General features: G+C 40.8%; 1 protein-coding gene and 1 non-coding gene across 2 annotated transcripts in view; one reads left to right on the top strand and one right to left on the bottom strand.

The window, feature by feature from the left end:
* Positions 1-14,533, bottom strand: part of Thada (THADA armadillo repeat containing) — a 307,293-nt gene that overhangs the window by 278,801 nt on the left and 13,959 nt on the right. The window contains exons 8-15 of the mRNA XM_032908756.1: positions 14,119-14,213; positions 12,821-13,041; positions 9,905-10,596; positions 8,868-9,019; positions 8,143-8,298; positions 7,225-7,347; positions 3,530-3,653; positions 1,096-1,250 (exon numbers count right to left, since the gene is read on the bottom strand). Of these exons, the coding sequence (XP_032764647.1) occupies positions 1,096-1,250; positions 3,530-3,653; positions 7,225-7,347; positions 8,143-8,298; positions 8,868-9,019; positions 9,905-10,596; positions 12,821-13,041; positions 14,119-14,213 (1,718 nt within the window). The remainder of the gene's footprint in view (positions 1-1,095; positions 1,251-3,529; positions 3,654-7,224; positions 7,348-8,142; positions 8,299-8,867; positions 9,020-9,904; positions 10,597-12,820; positions 13,042-14,118; positions 14,214-14,533) is intronic.
* Positions 5,491-5,597, top strand: LOC116906522. Its single transcript, XR_004388744.1, has one exon. It is a non-coding gene; the product is annotated as a U6 spliceosomal RNA (small nuclear RNA).

The raw sequence follows: 14,533 nt of genomic DNA, 5'->3' as shown, positions 1-14,533 counted from the left end.
TTCTGGTGTGGCTGAAGACAGTGACAGTGGACTCATATAAGTAAAATTAATAAATCTTTTTTTTAAAAAAGGAAATAGTGCTGATAGAAGAAAAATCTAAATTAAATTATCATAAGACACAAGAGTTTAGCAGCGAGCACCAAGAACCTTCCACTCACTAAGGCACTCCAAGAGACAGGTACAGGTAGATACTGGGCAACAACTCCTAACCTGGACCAAATCAGAACAGTGACACCCTAAGACACTTCAATGCCATACCAAAGGCACAGAAACAGCAACACGGTGCTGTCCTCTACATCACTGCTTCTCTGAATCCTACACCTATAAGGTAATGTCGGGCTTACAGTCATACCCTAAATACATCCTAACAGCTTCAGGCCCCACAGGCCCCCTAGCCTCTAGAGAGTGTTAATGAAAGGCTAAGAAAAAGCTCAACACCCACTCTGTCCCTGCTGACCCAACATCCCCAGAGTAAGTTAAAAGGAAAAGAAGAGAGCGGCCAGGGTTTCCCTGAAGACACACTCTACACTGGGCCTTACACCTACCCCACCTGTGTTTCCAACCACAGCAGGAAGAGTCGTGTCGGTGGAGGTGGGGCCCAGCGCCTCAGCAGAGAACTGCAGCTAACCTCGAATATCCTGAGGTTTCAGTCTCGGTTAGCTATTGCTTATTGGAAGACCAGAACACACTGTCTACCTCATTTACACTCAGCTTCTTGGTCTACTAATCAGAAAGATTATCTTTAAAACCTCAAAATGACTGTAAGTGATATGTTTTGAACAAGTATTACAAGCCAAGGGAACTATGGAGACCACATACCTGAAATCTACCACTGAACTTGTAAACAGTAAACCTCATGCCTCCTCCACCGCCACCGCCACTGCCACAACAGCAGTTTAAAAAGCATAGCTCAGTGGTATGGATTTGGACCACTTCCCATGCTTGCAAGGGCAAAAGTAACTTAGTAACATAGTAACTGAAAGAATTATTCTACAGGCCTAGAAGGCAAAGAGCTGGGACAATTCTGACTGCATTCCCTAAGCTAAAGTAAAAGTTCTGCATTCACACACATTTACACAGGTAAAGGCCAAATACCTGGAGCTGCCCAGCAGTTACTGATGACAGATTCATCAGAAGATCAAATGCTAAGGTTTTCACTTCTTCAAAAGTACTAGTAAAGCACTCCATAAGTATTTGGAAACGGCCAGCGTCGATATCATGACTCAGCTGATACACTGTTTGGATGTTACCTTAAAATGTAAACAAACAAAAATAAAACTGCCCAAAGTTATATGGCCAAATATTTATATAATATCAATACAAAAATTCATATTTCATGTTTCATCTACAAGTTAAGATTTTGCTTTGTACTTTATACAACATACACTGTGCACAATAGCATAAAACTGTATCTCTTCAAATGACAAAGTACTACAGCTTTAGAATATGAAAAGTGCTATGTTTTGAGCATTATAAGCCCAAGGGAACTAGAGCACACAAACCTGAAACCTACCAACAAGCTTGCAAACGGTAAACCTCCTGCCTCCTCCACCTCCACTGCCATTGCAGCAGTTTAAAAAGTGTAGCTCACTGGTGTGGTTTGGACCGTACATTTTTAAGATTTAAAAAAGTTTTAACCTTTTCAAAAGGTATGAAAGATCTCTCAGTTACTTTTAAAATAAAAATAAACAAATAAATTTAGGAACACATCTTTTTAAAAAACCCTGGGCTAGAAAGATGGTTCTGTAGTTAAAAGCATTTGCTGCTTTTGCAGAAAACCCAGCACCCATTTCTCATAGACATCTGTAACTGTAGTCCTCTGGAATCCAATGACATCTTCTGGCCTTGGTGGGCATCAAGAACACAGAAGATACATGTATGCAGGTAAACATTCATGTACATAAAATAAAAAATACTTAAAAAAACAACTTATCCGACCCCAATCCACAGTCTAGAGTAAGCAGATACAGAATGATGAACATGACACATCCTGTGGTCTTTCTATTTTGACCCATCCCAATTTCCTAGTCATAGTGTACAATTTTTTAAGGGTTATTTTTTTATTTTATGCATATGAGTGTTTTGCCTGCATATATGTATGTGTTGCCCACATGTTTCTAGTGACCACAGCAGTCAAAAGAGGATATGACACTCCTTGGAACTAAAGTTACAGATGGTTGTAAGCCTCCATGTGGCTGCTGGGGCTAGAACCTGGTCTTCCACAGGAGCAGGAATTACTCTTGCCCACCTTGGTCATCCCTCCAGCCCTGTGTTCAGTATGTTTAATCCACTGCTGGGTTCTGTTCGCTGTAGTGCTTTCTTGAAACTTCTACACATGTATAAATAAGAGATATTGGTCTACAGTTTTCTTACAGCCCCTTTATTATTACATGTTTATTGCATTTGTTTGTTTGTTTGTGTGTTTGTTTATGGGGCCTGGGCACACACATGCGTGTGCAAATACAGAGGTCAGAGGACAACCTGTGGAGTTAGGCACTGAACTAGGGAGGCAGGCTTGGCGGCAAGGCCTTGCACGCCCACTGAGCCATCTTACTACCCATCTTACAAACCGTATTTGCTTTTCTAGTGCTGGACAGAAGGAGTCAGGTTATCTGTCCTCCTCAGTTTTGTGAAACTATGAGGACAACAGAAAAGATTTAGTGGAATTTACAGTAAAGCCACTTGTCCTAAACTTGGCTCTGTTAGAACCCTTTTTTGATTGTTTGAGACAAGGAATTGGTTATGTAGGACAGGTTGGCTTCCAATCTGAGATCCTCCTGCCTCAGACCTTCAAGTGCTAGGATTAAAAGCATGTATCAATCACTACGGCCACTTGTTAGGAGGTTTTGATTACTGTCTCAATCTCTTTTTTCATTCTTTTTTTTTTTTTTTCGGAGCTGGAGACCGAACCCAGGGCCTTGCGCCAAGCGCTCTACCACTGAGCTAAATCCCCAACCCTGTCTCAATCTCTTTACTAATTATAGAATTATCCCTTCTTTCATAGTTTTTTTCCTAGAAGCAATGTACATTTCATATAAATAATTTAATTTGTTGGTATGTACTGGTTTTTGTATTTTTTCTTTTATTGTGTATTTTCTTTATTTACATTTCAAATGTTATTCCATTTTGTATTATTTTATGTCAGTTCTAAAAGTGTAGAAATCTTCAAGTAGATGGCATACGTGAGAAACCACATTTTAACCACAAAGGCTCATTCACCTTATATATTAAATATAAAATAGTCATTATGGTTTTCATTTTAAATGTAACAGATGAAGCCCTCACTTATAACAGGACAAATAAACACGGCAGGGGAGTACGGGCAGTCTTGGTGTGTAGAAGAAGGCCACACAAGAGCCCAGGTTTGGCATGTGCTTGGCAACAGTGAGGAAAAGGAGACAGCTCTCTCTCATTCCCCTTCACTAGCAACTTTAACTATGTACAAATGAGAGTTACTGAAGAAAATCCAATTTCAAATAAAGCAATACGCTAACAAAGTGTATGTTTCCCAGACACTGCTGAAGCTTACCTTCTGAAGCAGGAAACACTTCAGCTATTGATCCTAAAATGGTTAAAGCTGAAAATCTAGTTGAGTAGGAAGACCCAGGAAACAATGCTTCAAAAAGAATGTTGCAAACAGATGACATGAAATTCTAAAATTAAGAACATATGACAATTAAGTATACTTGAGTTGACTGGCAGCTGGTCAGGTAGGTCCCTTCAGGAGTAAGTGCTTCTGCTACATCTGACTCAGGGTGAAGGCTGCTGAAGCTATCCTAGCTGTTTGATTATCCTAGCTGCCTGACACCTACGACAGTTTGGACAGTTTATCCCATAAGGACTCATCTGCTTCATGTCTGACCCCCAGTGGAATGGAATAACAGCAAGTGAGAAGGGGGCTTTAAGAGGCAAGGCCTGGTGGAAGGTAATGAGGTCTAGAGGACTTCAACCCCGGGAAACTGATTAATTCTGTCAGGGGTGAATCAGGGCACTTTTAAACTATTAGTGTCACTGTTAGGCTACAGGTTTATTTTCTCAGCTTATTGTCTTGCCTTCACTCCTAACCACATGTTCCTTCTACACTGTTCTCACCACTCCGCTATTGCACGACATGGTCAGAGCACCTTTAACTCTGCTGTTTGGTCTTTCCAGTCACTAACACTCTTCTTCATAACCTAGATCCTATCAAAGCATCCTCCTCCAAGCACTTGATACAGCAACATGAAACAGTCAGGCACAAACGACACCATGACCTTAATAAACCCTGTCTTCACAGACTCAACAAGGCAAGCAACACGGTTTTAGAAAGAACAACATTAGTTGAGCGCTGTCTACATCGGGGCTTTATGAATGCTAACTTCCCCTGGACATCAGGCATCAGATATGCAACTTTCCAAAGTTTTAGAGAAAAAAAACAAAGAAATAGCCAATAAAGACTACTAAATTGACTGTAATACAATTTATACAAAAATAAATATTGTTTTCTACTTGCCTCCTGAGATTCATACTCTACCATTCTATTTATACAAATGATTTTCTTTAAAGAAAACTTTTAATCAAAAAGCAAGATGGCCGGAATATGCAGTTCTGAAAAGGTGCTTCCCTAGTGGGCACAAAGCGGAGTTCTAGCTCCACTCCAAGCAGATGGGTCAGAATTCAGTCATCTTAGGGACATACTGAGTTTGAAGCTAGCCTGGCTACATGAGTCTTTCTTACCCCTCTTCCCCAAAGTAAAGTACTACTTCTTTGTGTATCATCAACTCTTCCTCTGCTAATTTAAAAACAGTATTCCCAGCATAAACTACAAAGAAAAACTGAGAAGTTCAGGGGTGACTGTCATGCATCCTGACACTGCTTTACAGCAACTGGAAGGCAGCCAAGCCCCAAATGACAGTCAAGAACACAAGACCCCAACATTCATTTTTCTGGTAGGCAGGCAACCTTAGATTTGATCTGGAGGCCCTCATGAACCCTAAGAATTTGTTGATGAGTTTATAGTTCTTTGGAATGTCAAAGGACTAGAATGCCTATCCAAAATATATCTATCTAACCCTATTTTAAATATTAAGTAAAACAATGTTCACATTAAGTCTTTAAGACTTATCCTAACTACACTATCATTTGTACTTTTAAACATGGTTCCTTCTCTCAACTATATTTAGAGAACAGGGCCCCCAGTCCTGAGCATTATTCCACATACTCACAGGAGGTAAATGCATGCCTTTGTCAGTTGATATTATGTTACTGAAACAGCCTGATGCATCTTAGTCTGGTTCTACACTTGCTATGTAGCAGAGGGTGACCTCTATTTCTGACCCTCCTGCTTCCGCCTTATAAGTGCTGAAACAGGCATGTGCTGCCACTTCAAGTGTATGTACCCCACATAGCCATGTGTTGCAGCCACACCCAGCCTGGGATGCAACACATGACTGTATGCACAGTAAGAAAGCACTCTACCACAGAGTGACTCAGATTAAAACTCTAAGGCCAGTGCTCGCTTCGGCAGCACATATACTAAAATTGGAACGATACAGAGAAGATTAGCATGGCCCCTGCGCAAGGATGACACGCAAATTCGTGAAGCGTTCCATATTTTTACACCCAGTCATTACATTGAAACTGTTTAAGTAAAAAAAAAAAAAAAAAAACTCTAAGGCCAAATATTTAAAAAATGCCTACCTGCTGGACATGGTACACATAACTATACTCACAGCTCTCAGAAAACTAGGACGGGGCACCATACATAGTTTGAGGCCAGCCTGGGCTACACAGTGAGACCTTGTCTCAAAGAAGGGAAAAAGGAAGATCCATAAGCAAAAACTAAAACACAAGCTTTTATGAAAATTGAGAATCTCAATCCACACATGAGGTTTTATGTTCCTAAAGGCTTAAGTGTCATTTTACGAATGCCATGTCACTCCTTTCAGAAAGAAGGGGGCGGGGGGAGCAGGCAGGCAGACAGACAGACAGGCAGATATCTCCTCAAATCCAGCAATGATCTAAGAAAGGCTAATAAATGTCACACACACACACACAGGGCAGGGCTCATTATACACTCTAAACCACTTTTTATGGCTCTTAGTGAAACTTGTTTAAATTTTTATTAATTAATTAATTTATTTATTAGTGTATATTCACACATGGGCAGCACATGTTACCATGCCCATGTGGTAATCAGATACCAATTTTCAGGAGTAGGCCATCTCCATATGGATTCTAGGCATGGAACTCAAGATGTTAGGCCTAGCAAACCCCTTTACTTGGTGAGCCAAGTAAAGTTTAAAAAGGTTTTTCTCGCTTAATCCTCAAAACCAAGTTGTTTGGAGTTTTTGTTTGTTTTGGCGATTCTGACTTACTTGTATAGTTTAGTTGTTTGAGACAGAGCTCACTATGCAGCCTTGACTGACCTACATAACAGGAGGTCAGGGATGGGTAAGTCAATGTAGTATTTGCTATTCAATCAGGAGGGCCTGAGTTGGGTCCGTAACACCCAAAGCCCAGGGTTGCGATGCACACCTGAAATCAGTCCTGAATTAGAGACGAGAGGATGCTTGGGGCTTGCTGCCAACCAATCTAGCTCAATCAACAAGTTCAGGTTCAGTGAGAAACCTGTCTCAAAAAATAAGATGGAGAGCAATCAAGGAAGACATTTCCTATCAACCTCTGTCCTCCACATGCATGCATGTACACACACACATACACATATAGAGAGACAGAGAGAGAAGAGAGAACAGGAGAGGAGAGGAGAGGAGGAGGGAGAGGAGAGGAGGAGGAGAGGAGAGGAGAGGAGGGAGAGGAGGGAGGGAGGGGGAGGAGGCGGGCCAGGCCAGGCCAGGCCAGGCCAGGCCAGGCCTGGACTGAAAGTTGTCCATCTGAGCCATAGCCCAAGCAGTGTCTTCTGAAGAGGCCGTGTGAAGAGGTGGAGTTTAGAGATAGCAACTACCAAATATCTAAGTAACAAGTAAACTGGCCCAACAAGAAGTGAACTACTGAGGTGAGCCCAGTTACATCACTCTGTCACAGTCGTCAAGTATTGCCTAGGTTCCACAACTCAGGCTACCTGCAGAGGACTAGCCAAGGCCAGAAGGGATATATAACTCCCAGCTTGAGGACAAAGCACAGAGCCACTATCCATCAAGGGACTGACCTCTGTTTGCTGCCCTCTAGTGCTTACTCACAGTGTGTGTGTTTTCTGAGGCCCTGCATGTGGGGCACATCACCTACCTTATACTGCTGTAAAGAGACAGAAGGCTGCTCTCTGGTGGACCGGTTCTCTGAGTCTGGTATGGATTTCCTTTGCTCTAATTTATACAGTACCTGAGAACTTTCTTGTATCCTACAAAACAACTTTTAGGGAGAAAACGACATTTTTTTAATATATGTGAACCACACAATAAACTAAATCAAACTGCAGGAACAATTTAAGACTAACAGAGTGCCTAGGTTTTCAAATATTGAAATCCGGTTTCTTTTTGACTTTTTATACTTTTACCAAAAACAACGTATATTACTGCAACCAGAATTAAAGCAGTTCTCCCATTCCCTTTAAACTGGTGCGACCCTGCATGAGAGTCATTTCTATACCGTACCCATTCCTTACCACAGATGTGCTACAGGACTGATCCAAGGTGACTTTCTCAAGAGATCACCATTTCGTGGGTGCTCCTTCCCCATCGCCAGTGCTTTCTTCTCACCACCCATGCTCTAAGAACCCCACGCTGAGCGAGCTGGGGCTGGTGTGACAACGTGGTGAGTAAGGTGCGCGTCACTACGCCTGACGACCTAAGTCTATTCCCAGGGTCCGCATGGCGAATGGAGAGAACCAACTACTGAAATTGCCCTCTGGGCTCCATAACTGCACCCTGGGTACACACCTGTCCTCTAAGCAAATGAATAAGACGCTTAAAATTATACTTTCTAAGAGGTCAGGGTTGATTTTTTTTTACACCCAAGTGAAAGAACTCTGTGAGCTGGTTTTAACCCCACAGATAAGCTTGTTGAACTCAGAGCCAAGCACTGAAGCCGTGAAGACAGTAGTAGCTCAGGATCACAACCATTCCACACTCTCCCCAAATCTGGGAGCTTTGTAAAAAATGATTTCTAGAGCAATTACTATTTTCCCGTCCTGATGCAAAACTCTACCTTTGTAAGGAGCGAGCAAATCTGCTGCCGCACCCCTGGAGACTGGCTGTTGAGATTGTACGTGAGGAAGAACTGAACCCACTGCATTTCTTCTCTGGAGACCACTTCTGTGCTCCGACTGCTTTCACAAAGCAAGCCTAGTGTGTCTATCCGCACCTAAGATACATGAAACAATACATGAATTGCTCTCTGAAATAAGAAAAGCCTAAAATACTTATAACATGTGACATTTGTACAATACCAAAGAAAAAAGTACACTTCATGTTGCCCACATATACCTCAGAAAGGTTTCTTAATCAAAACACCTTGTAGCTATACATCCTATAAAACCACCTCACTACATGCATAAAACCGAGGCCTGTACAAATTCAGAAGCCAACGTCACTGCTTTCTTGTCCTCTTAGTGCTACCTTACTCCAGACCTCCAAAGCTCCCGTTCAGATCACACTAGCCAGACACCGTATACTAGCAGGCCCTTGGAAGCCTTAGAGATAAACCAGCTCACTAGGCACACTGACGTGTGGGTTGTGTCTCCCAGCTGTAGGTTCTTTGTGTACGCTGTCTATGCTCCTACCAGACATGGCACAGACTGAGCACAGGGATGACACTTTCTACTGTCTCTTTAAGGGGCTCCTGGCAGTGCTAGGTCCAACTCAGGGCCTCTAGCAGGGCTCCTAAAGCAATCAGATTATTAGGAACTGTGTATGCAACCAAAGTTTCCTTACTTGGCAGTGTTGGTGAATTAAGCCTTGCTTTACCCTGGCACTACACACAAGGTTCTCCCAGGCATGAGTTGCAGACTGAAGATGTCCATGAGCTCTAGCTGTTCGTAGACATGCCATCAAAGCTCCCAGAGCCCCTCTGTGATTACACGACCCTACAAGGAGAAAAGACTATTCTTGTTCCAAAAGCACAGTAGCAAAGACTATTCCTGTGCTATGCAATAACTATCACATGTCAACTTATGTGATCCAATTACATCAAATTTTAAATTCTAGCATGAATTAAAGTGCTTTTCTAAAATAAAAATGACTGAAAATAATTGTTCATGCCAATAATTCCAAGTAAACACAATTATCTTATTAATTTAAAGAAATCATAACTTATTTTCTAATACTTTAACTTTTGGCCTTAACACTTAAAAAATTCACCATATGTGAATTAAAAGAAAATAATCAGGTTATAAACAATTACCCAAGAACAGTAGAAACACTGTAACAGTTCAAAGACTATTTTTATTCTTGAAAATAAAGACTAAACCTTAACACATTTTTTAGTTGTTCTCATTATAAAGAACAAAATGTGGACTACAGAAACTTGCTGATTAGCTGCTAAGGAAGGCACAGGATGCTGTGGCCATAGGAACCTTAACGAAATAAAAATAAGAACAAGCTAGCATCAGAACAGGTTCGTCTCCGAAGCCTCAAGTGTTTGCTCAAAAATGCAAGAACAACTGTCAAAAGACTATTAAATAAGAGTGGTTTTTGTAAAGAAATCAAAATTTCCTCTCAGAACCAAGTTAGTTCAAAGTTTCTTAAATTGCATACAAGGATATATATTTTTTCTTTATCAAAAGGGATAATTTTAATCTATGCATCCATCCCTCCATCCATCCATCTGAAATGGCTGTCATTAATACCTTTCTTCACCACTTATAGAAGGGGAGAGGGGAGAAATTTAAACCAGAAGGTAACAAACATCTGCCCAGAGGCTTACATTTAAGTAACCTAAATAGAAATTAATAAAACAAAAACTATCTCACCAGTTTCTGTATCAATAGGCGTCTGAAGAATCTGCACCATGTAGTGTAGGCTCTCGGGGCTGTAATTCAGTAACCTTGGCAAGTAATAATCAATCACATAAGACCTCTGATCCAAGTTTCCTCCACACAGTACAGAAAGGACAGGAAAAACCCAAGTCTCATGCCACTTATCCATCCAGGTATTGGTGACAGTTTGGGACTTCAAATGGCTCTTATGATTTTTAAACATGGTTTCCAAGAGGTCACTTGCATAAGGTACCAATGACTGGTCTCCCATCACCTCTAGGATTTGAGATGGAATAGTTTTATCTATTGCCAAAATATGTTCAATTCCAAGACTCTCAACCAAATAGCCAAGGCAAGCGTACTTCCCTTTAATATGCCATTCCAACTGCAGAAGACTCTTAGTCAGTTCCAGAAAGAAGGGGTCAGTGACTAAATCTGCCCCCTCGATAGTGAGCCGGTGCATTTGCAAAAGATTTCTGAATATGATTTTGGTTTGGTGTCTCAGAGCATCCAATGGATGTTCCCAGTGTGTATAGACATATTCTAAAAGTCTCCGAGGTATGCTTGAATCCCCATTCAGATGATCCTTTAGGCTTGGGGAACTTGATTCAAGGATTTGTATGGCTGAATTGGTCCAAGATGCCAAGATTCTAGACAGGAACATTTCTAGTGTTGACTCCTTAATCCTGGAGAAAAAGAAACCGTGATGTATACTATTATAAACTACCAAGTAAAAGAAATTAGTTAGCTATCACAACTTTTAAATACAAAGAATGGATAAAATATTTAATGAAATTTACAACAACAACAAAATTACAAACAGAAAGTGAAATTTTCACATGAATCTATTTACTTTATAAAATATATATATATAAAAAATGAATACGGGTTGGGGATTTAGCTCAGTGGTAGAGCACTTGCCTAGGAAGCGCAAGGCCCTGGGTTCGGTCCCCAGCTCCGAAAAAAAGAAAAGAAAAAAAAAAAAAAAAATGAATACAAGGAAACCTTTAGGAATAAATGAAATGTTCATTATCTTCACTGTGATGATGGTTTCACGGGTATTCTAAAGAGAGAAAGAGAAAGAGAGAAAGAGAGGGAAAGAGAGAGGGAGGAGAGAGATGCATTCCAGTGGGTGTACAAATGCATGCACAGAGGCCAACAGGAGATATTCGGCATCTTCTCTTAGAGCTCTTTATCTTATTTCCTTGAGACAGTGTCTCTTACTGACCTACAGGCTGGCTATTTCAGCTAAGATGGCTGGCCAGCAAGCTCTCAGGATTTACTTGTCTCCACTTACCAATGCTGGGGTCACAGACACATGTGCAGCTTGAGATTTGAACTCAGGTCCACACACTTGCACAGCATGTGCTCTGTGCCACTTAGCCATCTCCCTGGCCTCTCATGGAGATTTTAAAATAACCCGAGGGCCCAGCTGAGAAAGGCTGGAGAACCATGTTTTGGTCCTGGGGTATCTATTGTTTTAGCATGATGAAAATATTACTTAGAGACAATGTCTCACTAGGCTACACTCAAACTCATCTTGCTGCCTCTGCCTCCCAAGTGTACCATCAGGCCCATCTAGCAGACGGGAGACATTCTGAGACTGACTGGGCTGAGGGTTGTGCAATTCCATGAACATACTAAAGACGCAGAATCCTGCCCTTTACATTTGAGAATTTACAGTATGTAAACTGTGTCTCCAATTTGTAAAAATTATTTTAGAGCTTCTTCCTTATCATAATAGTAATACTTTACTGCTATTAAGTTGTATTTCTGGTCTGACTTTAAAAACCTTATTATTTGTATAGCATGTATTTATTTATTGCATGTGTACACACATGTGCCAAGGTCAGAAGTAAACTTGCAAGAGTCAGCTTTCTCCTTCTCCCATGAAGGATCACTAAATCAAACTCAGATCCTGAGGCTCAGTAGTAAGAACTATTAACAGCTAAGCCACCCCAGCACACTCTGTTTGACATTTTAAATAATTGCTCATCTCATCCACAATGGCCAAACACCAAAAAAAAAAAAAAACCTCAGCTCTATAAAGAACTTATTACGATATGCTCATCAGTGAGCATTTACTGTCTAAACTTCACTTTCCTCATCCAAGTTTTATAATACTATGTATGTGTACAACACATTATATTACCTAGAATTCATGAAACTAATGAAATAGGGTCATTTTTTTTTTTTAAAATGGTGACCCAAGTGGAAGATCTACTCAGGAGAAAAGAGTACATACTGTGTCCAAATTTCAGTTCCCAGCACCCATGCCAGGCAGGACATAACCAGCTCTAACTCTAGTACCAAGGAGTCCACAGCCCTCTTCTGGCCTCCAAGGCACTTCATACACACAAATACCCACCACACACATGCACATAATGAAATAAAAATAAAATTTTTTAATGCTAGTATAAATTGGGTGTGGCAGTGTATACCTGTTATGGGAGGAGAGGCAGGAAGATCAGGAGTTCAAAACCAGCCTTGGTAAGAAAGTTAAAGATAACATGAGACCGACCCAAAACAAGCAAAAGAAAAAGCTAGCATAGGTAAGCTAGCATAGATACTGAATGTTAGAAATGCTCATCCCACATAGGCTGCATCAGTAATTTCTGTTTTCATCTCTGCTCTTTTTCTCACAGGCATATTTTATTCTCAGTATCAACTCTAATTGAGGATTTAGCCTACCACATTAAATTGAATTAATTTTGTTCGCTTAGTTGTATCCTTCAAATGTCTTTTTTTTTTTTTTTTTTTTTTTCTTTTTTTCTTTTTTTTCGGAGCTGGGGACCGAACCCAGGGCCTTGCGCTCACTAGGCAAGCGCTCTTCCGCTGAGCTAAATCCCCAACCCCCTTCAAATGTCTTATAAGCAAAACAAAATATGAGATAACAAAACCAAAACTCACTGTGAACTCAAGGTGAACAAAACATGCACAGTATCCAAGAGCAAAGCCTCCCTGCTTGGGCCCATGCTGCCATCCTGCCAGTCCAACATGGCAAGTGTCCCCTGACACAGGAACAGGAGAGCTGAGGCTGGCACTTCAGCACAGCAGAGGCTCCCACAGCTGCTCATGAGCCACTCGGGGATGCTGGTGCAGTCAGCTGACTGGAGAAGCAAGCTGCTGATCTGGAGAACAAGAGGTAATAATACATAATATCTCAAATACAAACCTGAGATATTCCTGGGAAAATAACAATGAAAAAGCATAACACTGAAATTATTACATTAACTTTAAAAGTAAGAACACCTCGATCTAAGCACATCCATCCTTTTGCTGCTATGAAAGGTCAACATCTGAGGGAGAGCAGAGGATGCTCTGAGAGAAGTTCTGAGAAAAAAACCTCAATTATATTCAAGGATAATTATCTCGCATGATCTCAGAACACAGACATGTTTAATATAAAATTGGGTTAAAAGACAAAGTGAATTTCTAGATAATATACTGAGAGGAGGGGAGACAGATAGCAGCCAATACAAAGACTGTGTGGTCTCCATTACCCAATTACACTCTCCTTAAAGAACAAATTCACTAAAAGCTGACCTCCATATGCCTCTTGTATTACAAAGAATATGATTAAGTTTACTGCAAAGTTTATTCTTAAAGAAGACTATCAGAATATTATTACAGCGTATTTAATTACACTGCACAGTCGTCACTTACCACACTGACACACACGCTGACACACAGACCTGAAAACAGCCCTAGAAACACTCAGGCGCCAGTCAATGACATGCTGGCAGCAGCTACCTCTAACAGCTGATGTCCAGGCAGCTGTGATCACCCTGTCCTCACTTCATTTGTGTATTTAGAATCATCATTATAAGAGAAAAGACCTATTGTAAAAGTCCCAACTGTGCCAAATAAAATCTTTAAAATTAAGCTAGTGTGGTTTAAAAATTGAGGGGCAAGTAAAATGGCTTAGTGAGTACAGACATGCCAAATCTAACAATCTAAGTTTAATACCCAGGATCCACATGGAGGAAGGAACAAATCAACAACTACAAGTTATCCATTCTCTCTCTCTCTCTCTCTCTCTCTCACACACACACACACACACACACACACACACACACTGTGACACGTGTGCCCATATACACCCCACAAATAATTAACTATAAAATAATAAATAAAAATTTAAATTTTAAAAATTGATGTCCATCTAATCTCAGTGAAGGAAAATTCTAAAAAGAAGATGCACTCACCAACCCAGGCAGCTTCTCAGACGGTCGGAACATGGTCTTAATGAAAAGAATAACAGCTAATCCAGATGTGCTCTGAATAGTCTGCAGTAGGTCATCTATGGGGGGAGGGTAGAGCAAACATCACATTTTAAAGGATGGAGGGTCTGGTATGGTAGAAAGAGCAAGTGATTTGGGATCAGGCAGGCCTCACTAGTTCTAGCCTGACCATTTCCCAGGCAACAAGATCCCAGAAACGTTACTTAAACCTCCCAGAAACTCAGCTTTTCTTTTCTTTTCTTTTAAATGAGAAAAAATAACTCAGACCAGACAAGCTGTCATAAAGTTTAGAAGAAAATGAAGAAAAAGGCTAAGCCCAACATCTTACTCCTAACCTCACTGTCTACATCTCTGGCACACTTGTAACACCAACACCTGC

Source organism: Rattus rattus, chromosome 7 (genome assembly GCF_011064425.1).
Source record: "Rattus rattus isolate New Zealand chromosome 7, Rrattus_CSIRO_v1, whole genome shotgun sequence".
Classification (NCBI taxonomy): Eukaryota; Metazoa; Chordata; class Mammalia; order Rodentia; family Muridae; genus Rattus; species Rattus rattus.
This window is presented reverse-complemented; position numbering and strand designations above follow the sequence as displayed.